The sequence below is a fragment of the Panthera onca genome, chromosome C1, assembly GCF_046562875.1.
Source record: "Panthera onca isolate mPanOnc1 chromosome C1, mPanOnc1 haplotype 2, whole genome shotgun sequence".
In the NCBI taxonomy this organism is placed as follows: Eukaryota; Metazoa; Chordata; class Mammalia; order Carnivora; family Felidae; genus Panthera; species Panthera onca.
In genome coordinates this window covers 184,344,664-184,361,348 of record NC_138346.1, presented here as the reverse complement: position 1 = coordinate 184,361,348, position 16,685 = coordinate 184,344,664, and the positions used below count along the sequence as shown (strand labels likewise).

Below are 16,685 nucleotides of genomic sequence, written 5' to 3'. Positions count from 1 at the left end.
TTTCCTGAGGGATTTTTTTTTCTTAATTGTGAATGGGTGTTAGATTGTGTTAGATCTTTTTTCTGTGTCTTTTAATATGGCCATATGATTTTTCTTCTTTAACTTATTGATGTGATAGATTACATTAATTGATTTTTTGATGTTGAACCAGATTTGCATATCTGGAATAAATCCCACTTGGTAATAGTGTATAATTCCTTTTGTGCATTGTTGGATTCTTTTTGCTAATATTTTATTGAGGATTTTAGCATTTATTTCATGAGAGAGATTTGGTTTGTAGTTGTCCTTTCTTGTAATGTCTTTGTCTGGTTTGGGTATTAGGATAATGTCTGGCCTCATAAAATAGATTAGGGAATATTCCCTCTGCTATTTTCTGGAATATATTGTAAAGAATTGATGTGATTTCTTTCTCAAATGTTTGAAAGAATAAACCACTGAAATCATCTAGACCTGTTTTTGGAAGGTCATTATTATTGATTTAATTTATTTAATATATATAGGTCTATTCAGATTATCTGTTTCTCTGGATGAATGTTGATAGACCGCGTCTTTCAAGAATTTGGTCCATTTCACCTAGGTTATCAGATTTATGTGCATGTATTTGTTCATAATATTCCTTTATTATCTTTTTAATGCTCATAGAATCAATAATGATGTTCCCTTTTTATTCCTGATATTAGTGATTTTTATCTTCTCTCTTTTTTTCTTAATTAACCTGGCTAGAGATTTATCAATTTTACAGATCTTTTCAAAGAATCAACTTTTGGGTTCATTGATTTTTTTTCCCTTGATTTCTTATTTTCAATTTCACTGCTTTCTGCTCTAATTTTTATTATTTCACTTCTTCCACTATGGATTTAATGCGTTCTGTTTACAGTTTCCTGAGGTCAAAGATTAGATTAGGATTTTAGATTTTTCTTCTTTTCTAATATATCCACTCAATGCTACAAATTTCCCTCTAAGTATTGCTTTCACTGTGTTCCACAAATTTTATTAGCTGTATTTTAATTTTCATTTAGTTCAAAATATTTTTAAAATTTCCCTTGAGATTTCTTTGGCCCATGTGTTATTTAGAAAAGTGTGGTTTACTCTCCAACTACTTTGGAGTTTTCAAACTATCTTTCTGTTATTGATTTCTATTCCATTGTGGTCTGAGAGCATACTTTGTATGATTTATGTTCTTTTAAAATTTGTGTTTTATGGCCCAAATGTGGTCTATTTTAGTGAATGTTCTCTGTGAGCTTGAAAAGGAGGTGTGTTCTGCTATTGTTGGATGATGTATTCTATAGGGGTCAAATAGATCCAGTTGATTGATGATATTGTTCAGTTCAACTACATCCTTGCTGGTTTTCTGCCTGCTGGATCTGTCCATTACTGACAGGGAAGTGTTGAAGTCTCCAACTATAAGAGTAGATTCATCTATTTCTCCTTGGAGTCCTGTTGTTTTTTGCCTTATATGTTTTGACACTCTGTTGTTAGGTGCATTCACACAAAAGATTGTTTTATTCTTGGAGAATTGACCCCCTTATCATTATATAATACCATTTTAATCCCTATTAATTTTTTCCCTACTAATTTTACTTGCTTGGAAATCTGTTCTGCTGAAATTAATATAGTTACTCCAACTTTCTCTTTGTTAGTTAGCATGGCATATCTTTCTCTACTCCTTTACTTTTAATCTATACATATCTTTATGTATTTAAAGTGGGTTTCTTGTAGATGACATATAGCTTGGGTTTTTTTTCATCCATTCAGAAGTCTCTGTCTTTTAATTGTTGTATTTATACCATTGAAGCTTAATGTGATTATTGATATATTTGGATTAATAGCGACCATATTTGTTACTTCTTACTGTTCATTGCCTTTTTTTGTCTTTCACTCTTTTTCTACTTTCTCTGGTTTTAATTGAGCATTTTATATGATTCCATTTTTCTCCTCTCTTAGCATATAAATTATACCTGTTTTTACCTTTTTTTAGATGTTGCCCTTGAGTTTGTTTTATATATATATATATATATATATATATATATATATATATATATACATATATATGTTGTTATATATATATATGTTGTTATATATATATATGTTGTTTTATATATATATATATATATGTATGTATGTGTGTATGTATATATATATATATATATATATATATATATATATATATATATTTGCTATCACTTTGGTAATCAGAAATTGTTATTCTATCCCAGAAAAGATAATCCAGGATAGAAAAAAATTGCTCAAGAATGAGAAGAAGTATGGTAACACTCAGAAGCGGAAGTACCAGGATTTTCTGGATATTATCCTTTCTGCCCAGGTAAGTCTCAAATGTCTGAGGCTGCTCATATAGTTAATTGTGTGGGCAGCTGGATGATTGAGGAGGAAGATAGACAAAAGTAACGTTGGTCAACGAAATTTAACAACACTTTTGATGCTTGGCTCCATACAGTTTGAGATCAAGATAGAAATCTATAATTCGGTCACTAGAAGGAATTAGGTAAGGCCGAATTTTTTACTAATTTGACAGGATTTGGTGATTATTGCAAAGATACATGATAGTTAAGGGAAACATGGGGAAAGAGTCACAGCGTAAGCTGGTAAAATGATGATGATGAGGTGCTGGGAAGTCTGAATGAATCTGGTAGGATGATTGGAAGAACTCTTTGCAAGGTCTGCTTTCCTTGTCTAACATTGGTTCTCCTTTATGCTCTGGTCAAAGTATGGCCTCTATTATGTATTTGATGAACTAAATTAAAATTGAGACTCTCATTTGAAACTCTAATTTATTTCCCCAAAACCATTATCTTGATAGGGGCTCCAAAGATCTGTAAATTGACATTGCATAAAAATTTCTCTATTTTACCAGTTGCATAAAAACAGCTCTATTTTACCTTTCAGGCTGAAAATGACAACAACTTCTCAGATACTGACCTACAGTCCGAGGTGAACACATTCATGTTGGCAGGGCAAGACACCATGGCAGGGGGCATTTCCTGGCTCCTCTACCACCTGGCTCTGAACCCTGAGCACCAGGAGAGATGTCGGGAGGAGATCAGGGGCATCCTGGGGGACGGGTCTTCTATCACCTGGTAAGATCTGCATTCCTAAACATTTCATCCTGGTTCCCCTCCTTGGGTTTTGCTTTATTTTTACCTGTGGTATCTTGGTGACTGTTATTGCTTTAAGATATGTGCCTGTAGAAACAGAATAAACAAGCTACTATTCTGCTCTTTTTCTAAAGGAACCAAAATTATCCCTTTATCTTCTGCTAAAGAAGTTCACTCATCCACAACTTATCTGTTTTGTTGTTTTTCTAATCAGTGGTGTGTAATGTCTCATTTCTTTCTTTCACCTAAGCTCCAGTGCACTGAAAATGGGGCTTGATCCCTAGACTTGCATTTAGAGCTTAAATGGTAGGGCTTAAGTGGGGCTCCTCTTCCGATACCTGAGTGCATATCCATATCATTTCAGCCACATTGTAGTCATTGTCTCCCATTTCTTTGTTCACTCCTCAGGACTGGCTTTGGACTTTGAACATAGTACCAAATGATACACACTTTAGTTGAGTCTGCGTATTATGGACTTACGACATTTTAAATACTGAGGTACTTAAAAAATGTCCAAGGTTTGACTGGGCTCACACCTGGTACAGGAGACAGACCTCCATACAAATAATTGCCATATAACCTGGTAAGGGTAGCGAGAGAGAGAGATGTGTGGGTTACTACAGAGACTTAGAAGACAGGCACCTAACCTGGTATAGGGGACTCCAGAGGACTTCCTGGGAGATCTGACATGCTAGCTGCCTCTTTTAGGATGGGTAGGAATCAGCCAGGTAGAAAACTTCAACACCGTTGTGCAAGACTTTGAGCTTATCTTGCTGTTAATGATGCCCATGTTATGGATTTGCCCTTCAGACATAATCTCTGATAGAAAAACAAACACATGTCTCCAATATAAACCACATTCTTTACCCTAGTTAGATATTTCTCTTATCCTTGTTTTGCTGGTGAAAGGGACAGAAAGATAGAAATACTAAGGGCCACCTGACCTCATGACTACGGGGAAAACACCGTATTTCAAATGCAAAGGTCAGCTCAGAACATTTGTAAGGGACAATTTGAATTTATATAGATGTAGTAGAGGTCTTACTTTGTATAAGGAAATAATATTTCCTACCATAAATTAAAGATTTAATTTGTATAGCACAAAATACAGTATTGATTAATCATTTTTTACTCATGCATTAATATTAATCAGATAACCTGTTTAGGGTGGATATATATGTATATATATATCCAACCCAAATATTCACCTTCCTTATTCTTGTTTGGCCTATGTGAAATGTGAAAACAATAAAGAAATTTTTGCCAGGTGAGAAGAAAAAGTCCAAAGGATCTGTTAACTTTCATTTTAATGAGAGAAATGAAAATAATTTTATAAACAATAAGATATGTTTTTATTCCATAATATGACCTTATACTTATATTTAATGAAATTTTTCCATAGCATTCTGGAAATTTATAGTTCTTTTAGACAGATAGTAAAACCACACTGCAAAGAGCAATTTCCAAAAAAGCTGTCTCCATTTGGCTCCTCATCAGCCAGCTCCTCATCAGACATTGAGGCTCCTCAATGTCTCCATTTGGCTCCTCATCAGCCATTTCTCCATTGGGTTAAAATTCCTCTCTTCTTCTTGCACCAGGGCTAAGATGGACAACATTGTGTTTCTTAAATATGCAAAGTGCCAGACTAAGCAGAATTACTCTTTTTATTCTGGGGTTGAGGAGGAAAGAGTTCAAAATTAAAATTTCACGGGGCGCCTGGGTGGCTCAGTCGGTTGGGCATCCAACCTGGTTGGGCCCAGGTCATGATCTCATGGTTTTGTGGGTTCGAGCCCCCCTTCGGGCTCTGTGCTGACAGCTCAGAACCTAGAGCCTGCTTTGAATTCTGTGTCCCCCTCTCTCTCTGCCCCTTCCTTACTCACACTCTGTCTCTGTCTCTCAAAAATAAGTAAACATTGAAAAAAACTTTTAACAAAAAAATTAAAATTTCACACCACCGAATGGCCAAAACCTGCATTCAAAATAAGTAATCAGAAAAGCAAACAGAAATACAATAAAACAAATAGACTGAATATATGCAGTCATTTTATGACTAGCTGACTATCTAGGATGCAAGTAAAAAACTTTATTCTTCTCCCTCTGATACTTGTATAGGGCAAGTTCTTTTCATCTCCAGAGTGAAATCTTACCCAGATCTCAGAGAGTTCCCACCCATTTAATTCACAAGAGCAGTCTCATTCAGTAATTAAACTGTCTGGTCCAGTGGAATAATACAAAGTGTAAATTCGCATCCACTGGGACCATCTCCCTCCATCCCAGATCAGCATTTCTTTGGGTCTGGAAGCCAGTGGTGACTGAGGGGGTTGTGGTTGACTTCTTACTGACCAGTTCCTCCCCTACCCAGTAGCTGCTGCTTCTGGCCCTTACATAACTGGTCCCAGGAGGAAGTGAGGATAAGGAGAAAGAGGTGGTAATATGGTGATCTTGCCCTCTAAGCTTAGTAGCTATTCAGTGCCTCCTTTTATTCTCAGTGGGTGCATCTCTGGGTTTTTTGGAGATTCCCTCACTGTAGCTTTGCCATGGTGATTCATGGGGCAAGGAAATTCTTGTCCTCAGAGCTCCTTTCAAGCTGGTTCCAGAGCTCTCCCTCTTGCCAGTTCATTGGCCCATAGAACACAATGGACCACTCCTAACTTGTCCCTGTTGCCCTCCCCTCACTCCCTGCCTGTTCTGAGTCACAGCCTTTCCTATCAGCCCTGTTTCCCAAACTCCAGGGAGCACATTTCAGGTCATCTCAGTGACCCAAGAGGGCTTCTTTGCCTAACATGGTTTGGGGGCACTCCTCCATTCTCCACAGTACTCTGGCATTCCAACAATTCTCCTTAAAGGTTTTTTTTTTTCCTATCAAAACTCTTCAGCCTCTTCTTTTTAGTCCTTAGTCATTCCTTACACATTCTTGAGCTAAGTGTTGCAAAACTGGTTTCAGAAACTCCCCTAGCAAATCCTTTACTGGTAGATTAGCATCTTGCTTTATCATGAAGATATCTGGCACTTTTTTGGTCCCTCTTTCTCTGGAACCTCAGCTGACCCTGAGGCAGAAAGAGTCTCAACATTCTGTTACATAAACCAACTGCAAAATAACTTTAACCTAGAGATGGTATTTACCAAGAATAAACACCAAAGAGGAAAAGAACATCAATATTTATAAACTGGATATGGAGTCTGAGTTCCCTACCCTCCTCCCTTGTCCTCACAGGGACCAGCTGGGTGAGATGTCATACACTACAATGTGCATCAAGGAGTCACTCCGACTGGCCCCTCCAGTCCCATCCATTTCCAGAGAGCTCAGCAAGCCCATTACCTTCCCAGATGGACGCTCCTTGCCTGCAGGTCTTTGTATTCTTTTCCTAAGCAGTTCTTAGAGACCATGGGATCCTGGGTGACAAAGTGACAATGACAAAGACTGGCTTGTTTCTCAACTGTTAGAGTCAAAATACAATCCTAAGGACGTCTAGCTTAGGGTTGGGTGCCTATTAAGAATTCAGTGGGAAATTCCTTGATCAAATGTGGCTTCCAGACTTTCTCAAAGGTATATAACCATTTGAAGCAAAGCTCTGTGCCCAGAACCTGGATTACCAGAATCCCAACCCAGGGTTTCTTTCATTGGAGGACACGTTGTTTGTTCCTAAAATTATCCTTATTTGGCTTAGTTTGAGACCCAGGTGAGACTTCGTGGGAAATGAGCATCATCATCTTTATCTAGATGACCCCGTGGGTCTTTGGCTTCATCATCATAATAATGTCACTCTTGTAAGTGTACAGCACTTAATAGTTTACATAGAGCCTTCAAACACATTATCTCATTTTTCCCCTTAGAAATGATCTTAGCAGACATTTATATGGTGCTTCTCAGTTTACAAAGCACTTTCAAATACTTTTGGTGTAACCAAAAACCCACCAGAGACCCCAAAGTGCAGATGAGCAGAACTAAAACTCACACAGAGTCCCAACGCCTGGAGCCCTGTGCTCTTCAGAGCACAGGTTTCCAAGCATGGCAGGTGAGAGGCAGAGGGGTGTCATGTGAGACACCCTTCACTTATCTGCTTCAGTGTTCTGTGAATTCTTGCCCTTAGATACAAGCTGATAAGACTGCTTGTAGCAAACACCAACAGCCTGTCACTCACTGTGACTTTGTGGACAGATCCAAAATTAATTTACCAGAATTTTTATGGTAATCAAATAATCCTCAAAATCTCTCTCCCCTGTGTTTTTTTTTTTAAGCCCCAAACCACGTGGATATTTGCTAAAATTTCCTCCCTTCCACTTATGAACAGAACCAGCAGAAACTTGTCACTGGAACTGCGTGATGGAATTGTGATTCTGTTCTTTTGTACCCAAACTGTCTCTGGTGGGTGCTGTATAGTCCACTAACAGATATCATTTTGACATGATACCAATAGCTCCTTAAGATAGAAGCATGTATTGAATATGTCATTGCTTTGAAATCTAAGGTGTCACCCAGGCCTCATCTACCCATGGGTCCTTGACTGCTGGCATCAGCTACAGTGCACAGAACTCTATCAAGAGCTAGCTGTTTCCCTTCAAGAAGAAAAGTCTTATTGAAGAATGGTGTAACAGTAGCCCACAACTTGCTGTATCTTCTGCAATCTTTTTTATTTCTTTCTTTTCACAGGAATAACCGTGGTTCTCAGTATTTGGGGCCTTCATCATAACCCTGCCATCTGGGAAAACCCAAAGGTACGACTGTCTTATACATAAATCCTTGAAAGAACTAATGCTGTGTAGCTCACTTTTTGTTAGCTATGCATGGAAGTGGCAAATGACTCAAGGCAAACAAAATAAACTTAAAGACCGAAAATGTTCAACCTTTCCCCCAAAGGAAAGCTGTCTGTCCCCTTCCCCTATTCCTACTTTATGTTCACTTTGCATGAACATATGGATATAATGCCACACAATCTGTTTGAAATTGCCCAAAGTCTATACCACAGCTGTTTACTTAGCAAGCTCTATCAAGAACTCACCTAGACGCCTGCAGGAGTATAGACCACTCATGCAGTCATGCAGGCAACTCAGACTCTTTTTGGCTGGATGTAACAATCAGGATGCTGGCAGAAACCCAATGGCACACTCAACTTGGGCACTTGGAGGAGAGTTTTATAAAGCAACTATTTACAAAGGTATGGGTAGGCTTTAGAAAAACAGAATGGAGCAAATAACTGCTGAAGTGCTTACCACGTCTGGGCCAGGCAGGAAAGAGGGTTACAAAGCCTGGAGAGAGATTACTGTGCTGGGAAGGGTCCTGGGCAGGAGTTGGACCTTCAGTGGAGCATGCAGCCAGCCAGAGGCAGCCTGGTAGGGTGGGGCCCAGGGAATAAATAACCCAAAAGTTCTCTCTGCCCACCCTCCAGATCGCCAATCAATGTCTTTTATCAGCCAACCTCAAAAGAAACCATGTGGGTCAGCTTCTTGGAGCCCAGAGCAGGGCAGGAAAGGGAGGAGAGACTGCACACAGAGGCAAAAAGAAGACATATAGCTTACCTGAGCGCTTGATTCAACATTCTTAAACTCTCAACACTCACAACACCTACAGATACTTTCACATAAGTGGCTAGGATTTAAGATCTCTTATGTGTAATGGGAGGTGGACTACATGTCTCAATAATCATTGATCACATAAGCACTTTGGCTTGACTTCTAAGTGGGCACATTCTTTTTTTTTAATGTTCAAATCAAGTTTATTTGAGTATAGTTGACATACAATGTGACATTAGTTTCAGGTGCACAACTTAGTGATTTGACAAGTTTATACATCATGCTGCGTTCCCCACAAGTGTAGCTACCGTCTGTCCCATTACATCGCTATTACGGTATTATTGACCATGTTCCTTATGCTATGTCTTTTATTCCTGTGACTTACTCATTTTGTAACTGGAAGCCTGTATCTCCCCTCTCCTCTTCACCCATTTTGTCCAAACTTCCCCCACAACCATCAGTTTGTTCTCTGTATTTTTGGTCTAATTCTGCTTTTTGTTTGTTTATACACTTGTTTTTCGTTGTTGTTTTTTTTTTTAGATTCCACCCATGAATGGAATAATATAGTATTTATCTTTCTCAGTCTGACTTATTTTACTTAGCATACTGCCCTCTAGGTATATCCATATTGTCTCAAAAGGCATGATCTCATCCTTTTTATGGCCATGTAACATTCCATCCCATCCACCACATCCTCTTTATCCATTCATTTGTGGATGGACACTTAGGCTGCTTCCATATCTTAACTATTGTAAATAATGCTGTCGTATTGCACATAGCAGGTGCATATATCTTTTCAAATTAGTGTTTTCATTTTCTTTGGGTAAATTAGGTTGGGACATTCTTCCTTCCAGAATGAAAATAATATTACACCCTAGTGTTTCTGCTTTCTCCTTATGTGTCTGGGTAGCAGACTTGTCAATGAAGAGGCCAGACAAGGGCTGCACCTCTTGAGTTGCACTGTCCAGTGTGGTAGCTACTAGTCACATGTGGTTACTGGGCATTTGAAATGTAGCTAGTGGGAAATGAGATGTGCTGGAAATGTGTACCCAGTGTATATCACTGGATTTTGAAGACATAGTACAAAAATGTGAAATATTTCCTTAATAATTATTTATATTGAGTACATGTTGGAATGATAATATTTTCTGCAAAATAAATTCTATTGTTAAAATTACTTTCACCTTTTAAAAAAGTGACTACCAGAATGTTTGAAATTACATATGTGGGGGTGCCTAGGTGGCTCAGTCAGTTAAGCGTCTGACTCTTGACCTCGGCTCAGGTCTTGATCTCAGGGTCATGAGTTCGAGCCCTGCATTGGGCTCCATGCTGGGTGTGAAGCCTGCTTAAAAAAAGAAGAAAAGAAATTACATATGTAGCTCATTATAGATTTCTGTTGATCAGTGCTAAGCAGTAGCTTAAAAAATGTGCTAATGGTGTTTTGGGGATGGTGGTGGGGTTGCCTTGTCATTTCAGGTCTTTGACCCCTCGCGATTCTCTCAGGAAAATTCTGATCAGAGACACCCCCACTCCTTCTTACCATTCTCAGCCGGACCAAGGTGAGGACAATTTGAAGTTGTTGAAAATAGACAGAAGTGTTTTATTTGGAAACAGCATTCTTCCTTTGGTATCTCAGGTGTATATATTCTTCCATGGAACCCCATCTTCTCACCAGATTATGAGGTAGATATTGGTACCTATTTGAGCCCCTGAAAAGACCAGTTAGTGTCACAAAAGACAAAGCCCTTCTCTATCACATCTTATACAGCCATGCCTCAGAAAGCTCTCCCACAATGCAAACTTGCTCATCAGCCATGCAGCCCACCCCTGACGCAGGAGAAACAATTCTTCTTTTTTCTTAATTTCAAATTTATTGAGGTATAGCTGACATGTGAAATTGTAAGATATTTAAAATGTGTATCATGGTGATTTGATATCTGTATAGATCATGAAAGGACTCTTCCCCATCTAGTTATTACCACATCCTCCATCTCACAAATTTATCTCTTTGTGTGTGTGTGTGTGTGTGTGTGTGTGCGCATGCGCGCACACGCGCACGTGAGAACATTTAAATTCTGCTTTATTAGCAAATGTCAATGACACAATACTCTGTTCCCACTATAGTCACCCAGTTTGACATTTATATTCTCACAGGGGAAACAATTCTATAAGCAATTCCAAGTGCCACCTTGTTTAGGGCAGGCATCACATTGCAGCCTCCCGGTTCACATTCTTGCAGGGAACAATAGACGTTCAAAAGTTTCTGGGGCATATGGTGTGTAAATGCAGCTTTACTGTGACTATCAGATTCATTATGCTAGCATCTTATGCAAGAGTCAGAAAAAACTACCATTTCTTCAAGTATCTCTTTCTTTCCCTCGGTGTCTGCAGGAACTGTATCGGGCAGCAGTTTGCCATGATTGAGTTAAAGGTGGCCATTGCCTTGATCCTGCTCCGCTTCAAGGTGTCTCCAGATCCAACCAGACCTCTTGTCTTCTTGCCCCAGATTGTCCTCAAACCCAAGAATGGGGTCTACTTGCACCTGAAGAAACTCCCCTAATGTTACAGCCCAGGGTACAACGATTATATATATATATATATATATATATATATATATGTGTGTGTGTATAATTTTAAAGTTAAATTACAGGGCCACCTGGGTGCTCAGTCAGTTTAGCGTCCAACTCTTGATTTTGTCTCAGGGCTTGATCTCACCATTCACGAGTTTGAGTCCCGGGTCAGGCTCCACTTCCGTGCTAACAGTGTGGAGCTTCTCCCTCTCTCTCTCTTTCTCTCTGCCTCTCTCTCTCTCTGTCTCTCTCAAAATAACTAAACATTTAAAAAAATAAAGTTAAATTACAGCTAATGGGCCAAAAAAATGGTAAAGAATCAAGGTACAGTGGGAGGGTTAGGGGTAGGTGTGATGGGGGTCTCTGTGTAACTGCACATTATCCAAAGGTGCACAGGTGATACCCTGTGTCACTTAGATCTGTTTCGGTATGATTTGGGGAGATTTGCCAATCATTACTGTTTGATTCTGTCTTCTATTAAAGCTGTATACCAAGAATTTTGCTAGGTGACTTCCATATGTTTTCTGCTTTTTAGAAATAGTTTTTGGAATTTCACAAGTAATAAGTGAATAAATGCTCACAGTAAAAGATTTCCAACACTAGAAAAGCATGTAAAGTAAAAAGTAAAAATCCCACTTCACATACACTACACGTCTCTGCCCTGACCCACGCCCTGACACATCTCCTATGCATTTTCCTAAAAACAGAATAGTTTGGTGTGCATTCTTTCAGAGTTTTTCCTATACATTTCATACATATGTAAGTATGCATTCTTATAGATGGAATCATATCCATATTATTCTTGTTTTTTTCACTTAATAAAAAATACATCATATTCCTAATCAATGGATTCATAATATTTTATAACATGGATATACTATAACTTATTGAACTATTTTCTTATTATTGGATATTTACACTATTTATAGTTTTAAAAACATGCTTATTGGCCATTTGTGATTATCTTTGTTTTTTTGTCTGTGATTCATACATTACATCTATGTTTATTTTCCAATGGAGTTGTTTGTCTTTTTCTTACTGATTTGTATGAGTTCTTTAATATTGTGGATAATAGCCCTTGATTGTAACTTTTCTTTATAATTTTCCCCATTCTTGCATTTTTATAACAATACATTTATGGTGTCTTTTATCATACAGAAATTCAAAATTTTCACGAATTAAGATAAATAAACTTTTCTTTTTGGTTTCTGGGATTTGAATCTTAGATAAGAAAACCTTCATTTGGAATATTATCAAGATAGTCTACAGAGAAAGACAGATACCATATGTGGTTTTCATTCTTATGTGGATCCTGAGAAACTTAACAAAAGACCATGGGGGAGGGGGAGGGAAAGGAAAAAAAGTTAGGGAGGGAGGCAAACCATAAAAGATTCTTAAAAACTGAGAACAAACTGAGGATTGATGGGGGGTGGGAGGGAGGGGAGGGTGGGTGATGGGTATTGAGGAGGGCACCTGTTGGGATGAGCACTGGGTGTTGTATGGAAACCAATTTGACAATAAGTTTCATATTTAAAAAAACTTTTTAAACAAATGAATAATAATAATTTTTTAAAAGGTAGTCTACAGATTTCCCTGGTGCTTGTGAAACCTGAGCAGGAATTTTTAATAATTTCCAAATAATAACCATAATAATAATAATTTCCAGATTCATTGCTCATTTGATGTTTATGTGTCCACTGCATGTCAGATATTATGATAAGCATTCTGTGAACGCACAGTTATGATCCCTGCCCTCATGGAACTTGTATCCTTTTTAAAATTTTTTTAAATTTGTTTATTTTGAGAGAGAAAGAGAGAATGAGCAGGGAGAGACAGAGAGCGTAGGGGACAGAGGATCTGAAGCAGGCTTTGTGCCCACAGCAGAGAGCCTAATGTGGGACTCAAACTCATGAACCATGAGGTCATGACCTGAGCTGAAATCAGACACTCGACCTACTGTGCCAGGTAGGAGATTGTTTCCTAAAGTGCAAGTTGGGTAACAAATCATTATGAATTTAACTAAGTGCCATGAAGGAAATAAGTGGGCCGAGCAAGACAGTAATGAAGGGGCACTTACTTTAGATTGGGTTGTTTAGAAAGCCCTCCTTAAGGGGCGCCTGGGTGGCGCAGTCGGTTAAGCGTCCGACTTCAGCCAGGTCACGATCTCACGGTCCGTGAGTTCGAGCCCCGCGTCAGGCTCTGGGCTGATGGCTCAGAGCCTGGAGCCTGTTTCCGATTCTGTGTCTCCCTCTCTCTCTGTCCCAAAAATAAATAAACGTTGAAAAAAAAAAAAAAAAAAAAAAAAAAAAGAAAGCCCTCCTTAAGAAAGGGACATATAAATTGAGGCCTCAGAGGGGTGGAAGCTGCTTCTGCCCTTTCTCAGATGTCCCCCAGCAGCAAAATTATGGGCAATGAACTGGGCAATTTAGCCCTGAAACACTTCCAGTCACAAAATGAATAACTCATGGGAAGAAAAGGCACAGTATAGGGAATATAGTAAATGATACTGTAATACTGTTGTATGGTGGCAGGTGGTAGCTACACTTGTGGGGAGCATAGCATAGGAAAACATAGAGAAGTTGGATCACTATGTTGTACACCTGAAACTAATGTAACATTGTGTGTCAACTATACTAAGAAAAAAATGTTTTCAATAACCCTGAAACAAACAGTAGAAGTATATTGTCCTCGCCAAGTGAAAGCAAACTGACCTTGACTATCCGGACGGATAAGAAATGAAAATAAAGTACTGGTCACATCCAATAACAGCTCACTACAACAGAAGTATGCCCAAATAGAGGAGCTTAAACAAGATAAAAATTCCTTTTTCTCTCACATGAAATTGAGGAAATAGGTGGTCCAGAAATAGTAGGGTAGTTCGCTGTACAAGGTCACCAGGTATCCAGGCTCTGTGTATCTTGTTCTCCATCTTCAACACATGGTTTTCAATAAATGACCTAAGATGGCTGCTAGCTCCTGCCACCACACCTGCCTTCAAGTGGGAGGAGGTAAAAGGGAATGGGAAGGCAGTCACCTTTCCTCTTTAAGATATTAGCTGGAGGGGCACCTGGGTGGCTCAGTCAGTTAAGCGTCCAGCTCTTGGTTTCGGCTCAGGTCATGATCTCACAGTTTGTGGGTTCGAGCCCTGCGTTGGTCTCCATGCTGACAGTGTGGAGCCTGCCTGGGATTCTCTCTCTCTCCCTCCCTCTCTCTCTGTTCCTCCCCTGATCATGGTCTCTCTCTCTCTCTGTCTCTCTCTCTCTCAGTCTCAAAATAAATAAATAAACCTAAAAAAAAAGATATTAGCTGGAAGTTGTACTTATCACTCTGTTCACGGCTCTGCCAAAAACCCAGTCCCTCCCAAAGCTGAAAGGGAAACTGGAAAATGTGGTCTTTAGCTGGCAACCACATACTCAGCTAAATCTTCTATTTCTGTGAGATTGGAGAAAGAATGCAGAAGGAACACCAAGCCACAAACAGCCTATCATTTAAGCACGGACTGGAGCAAATCCTTGAAAATAGGAACAATATCAAGGATAGTGCTGACCATGAAGGTGTCATAGCATTTAGGTTTAGTTATCAAGAGCCAGCACTCAGCAGGCCATACAGGTAAATGTATAAACACTCAGTCCCAAGCCAGGAATGGATGGGGTGGGCAAGCATCCTGAAGAAGTCACATAGGCTTGGAAAAAATACTGTGATTCTCTCTTCTTGTCCCCTCAACTGAAAGACAGCACACACACAAAAACATATGCTCAGTTTCTTCAACACTAATATTAAAGTCTACAAAGGATAATACACTCAACAGAGTTGTAAGTAATATCAAGTACCATGTTTTTATTCTTTACCTTTTGTGACTCTTTGGCCTTTTTACAAATCTAAAGAAAATTGTGGATCTTCTCCAGAAATATGTATGTACTTCAAGCACCAACAGAGTTTGTGATTTCAAGACATTGGTGGACTCCTTGAGCCCAGGCCTGGACCCAGATGATAGCCCTTCCTCTATCTTCACATCCTTAAGAACCTTATCAGATGGCTGTATCTAGTAATGGAGGCACCCATTAGTTCAGGAAGCAAGTCACTTCATCCCTAGGCAGCTATTACTAACTGTTTCAGGATTTTGAACGAAAACCTTCCTTCTTGTAACTTTCACCCATTGATACAGCTCAAAATTTCTTTATCAATATATAGTTTTCAGAGGCCTTTTACCACCATTACATAATTAGATCTTTATCCCCCCCCCCCCGTTGTGATGTACACATGTGTTATTATCATATTCATTTTCCCAATGAAGAAAAGGAAGCCCAGCAAGATCAGGTAACATGCCCAATGTCTCTTGGTCACTGAATAGCAGACCTAGAACTCTGGAGCCTTGGCAATTCTTTAGGTATTTAGATATAGTTCTCATGACTTTCCAAGCCCTCATGTGTTTCAGCTCTATAGTTTTAGCAAATCAGATGTGGGCTTGCACTAGCATCCACCGCTATGAAGTCAAGATGCATAGAACTGATGGTATTCATGGCAATCATCCTGGAACTTTCTTCTGTACCTACTCTAATCTGGCACCCATTTAGGCTCTGGCATCCTCTGTTTTCTCTCTCATTTACAATTCCACTTCTGGTATTTTGATTTGACATTTGCATTTTGGATTATCTCTCCAGCTCCTGACTCTCCTTTTCTTCTCAAAGAGGAGGCTTGAACTACACTTTCCCTCAGGTCTCATTAGCCATTCAATGACCCAGCTAGGTGCTGGCTAGTGCTTCAAGCAGGCCCATCTTATCCCCCCATGAATGGGGATTCAGACCTCTAACTCTGTCTACTTTTCTTCACGCAACATCATCCTCATATCCAACACTTTCCTGGTTTGTCTCTTCTTAACTCAAACTAGTTTGACAACATCCTTCTTAAAGCATGATGATTGTACATGAACAAAATAATCCAAGATGTTATAAGTTTCTTTCTCCTGGCATCCAAGACTGCCTCACGTGGGGACACCAGTGATATTTGGTGAAACCAGAATGCATGTTTAGTCAACACTCCAGAAACCAGAGTCTTCTTGAGAACAACTGTAAAGGCTGAAGAAAAGGGTCCACAGCTCTCTGGAGAACCTGCAAAAATTGAGGCCTCACCACTGTAAACCCATTTAGAATAAAATGTGAGTATCTCCCCTGAATGGATCAGTACAGCTTCCCTGGCAATCTCTAAAATATATAACAAGAACACTGATCTCTTCCTTACTTCTCCCCACAACAACCCATTGCTGTATGAACTACTTTGCTAGCCACCCATAAAGGCCTCCATCCCTAAAGAATGCTCTCAGATGCACCTTCTAGGCTAGAAACAGGCTGTGCTGAACCACCCACACTCCCTTTCTTTTTCTCACCTGAGACTAGTGACATTTGTTTATGGAATTTGGAGCTATAGCTGCCTAACTAAATCTAACTATGGATTGGCCCCAGCTGTAGCCTTCATAACTCTGGATACCCTACTA

The 16,685-nt window shown here is 39.2% G+C and overlaps 1 protein-coding gene across 1 annotated transcript in view; it reads left to right on the top strand.

Moving 5' to 3' along the window:
* The window catches only part of LOC132672441 (cytochrome P450 4X1-like), a 31,126-nt gene extending 18,718 nt beyond the window's left edge, over positions 1–12,408 (top strand). The window contains exons 7-12 of the mRNA XM_060624516.3: positions 2,217–2,323; positions 2,905–3,095; positions 6,328–6,461; positions 7,765–7,829; positions 10,101–10,183; positions 11,016–12,408. Coding sequence (XP_060480499.1) covers positions 2,217–2,323; positions 2,905–3,095; positions 6,328–6,461; positions 7,765–7,829; positions 10,101–10,183; positions 11,016–11,184 — 749 coding nt within the window. The 3' untranslated portion in view covers positions 11,185–12,408. The remainder of the gene's footprint in view (positions 1–2,216; positions 2,324–2,904; positions 3,096–6,327; positions 6,462–7,764; positions 7,830–10,100; positions 10,184–11,015) is intronic.
* Positions 12,409–16,685: the final 4,277 nt, after the last annotated feature.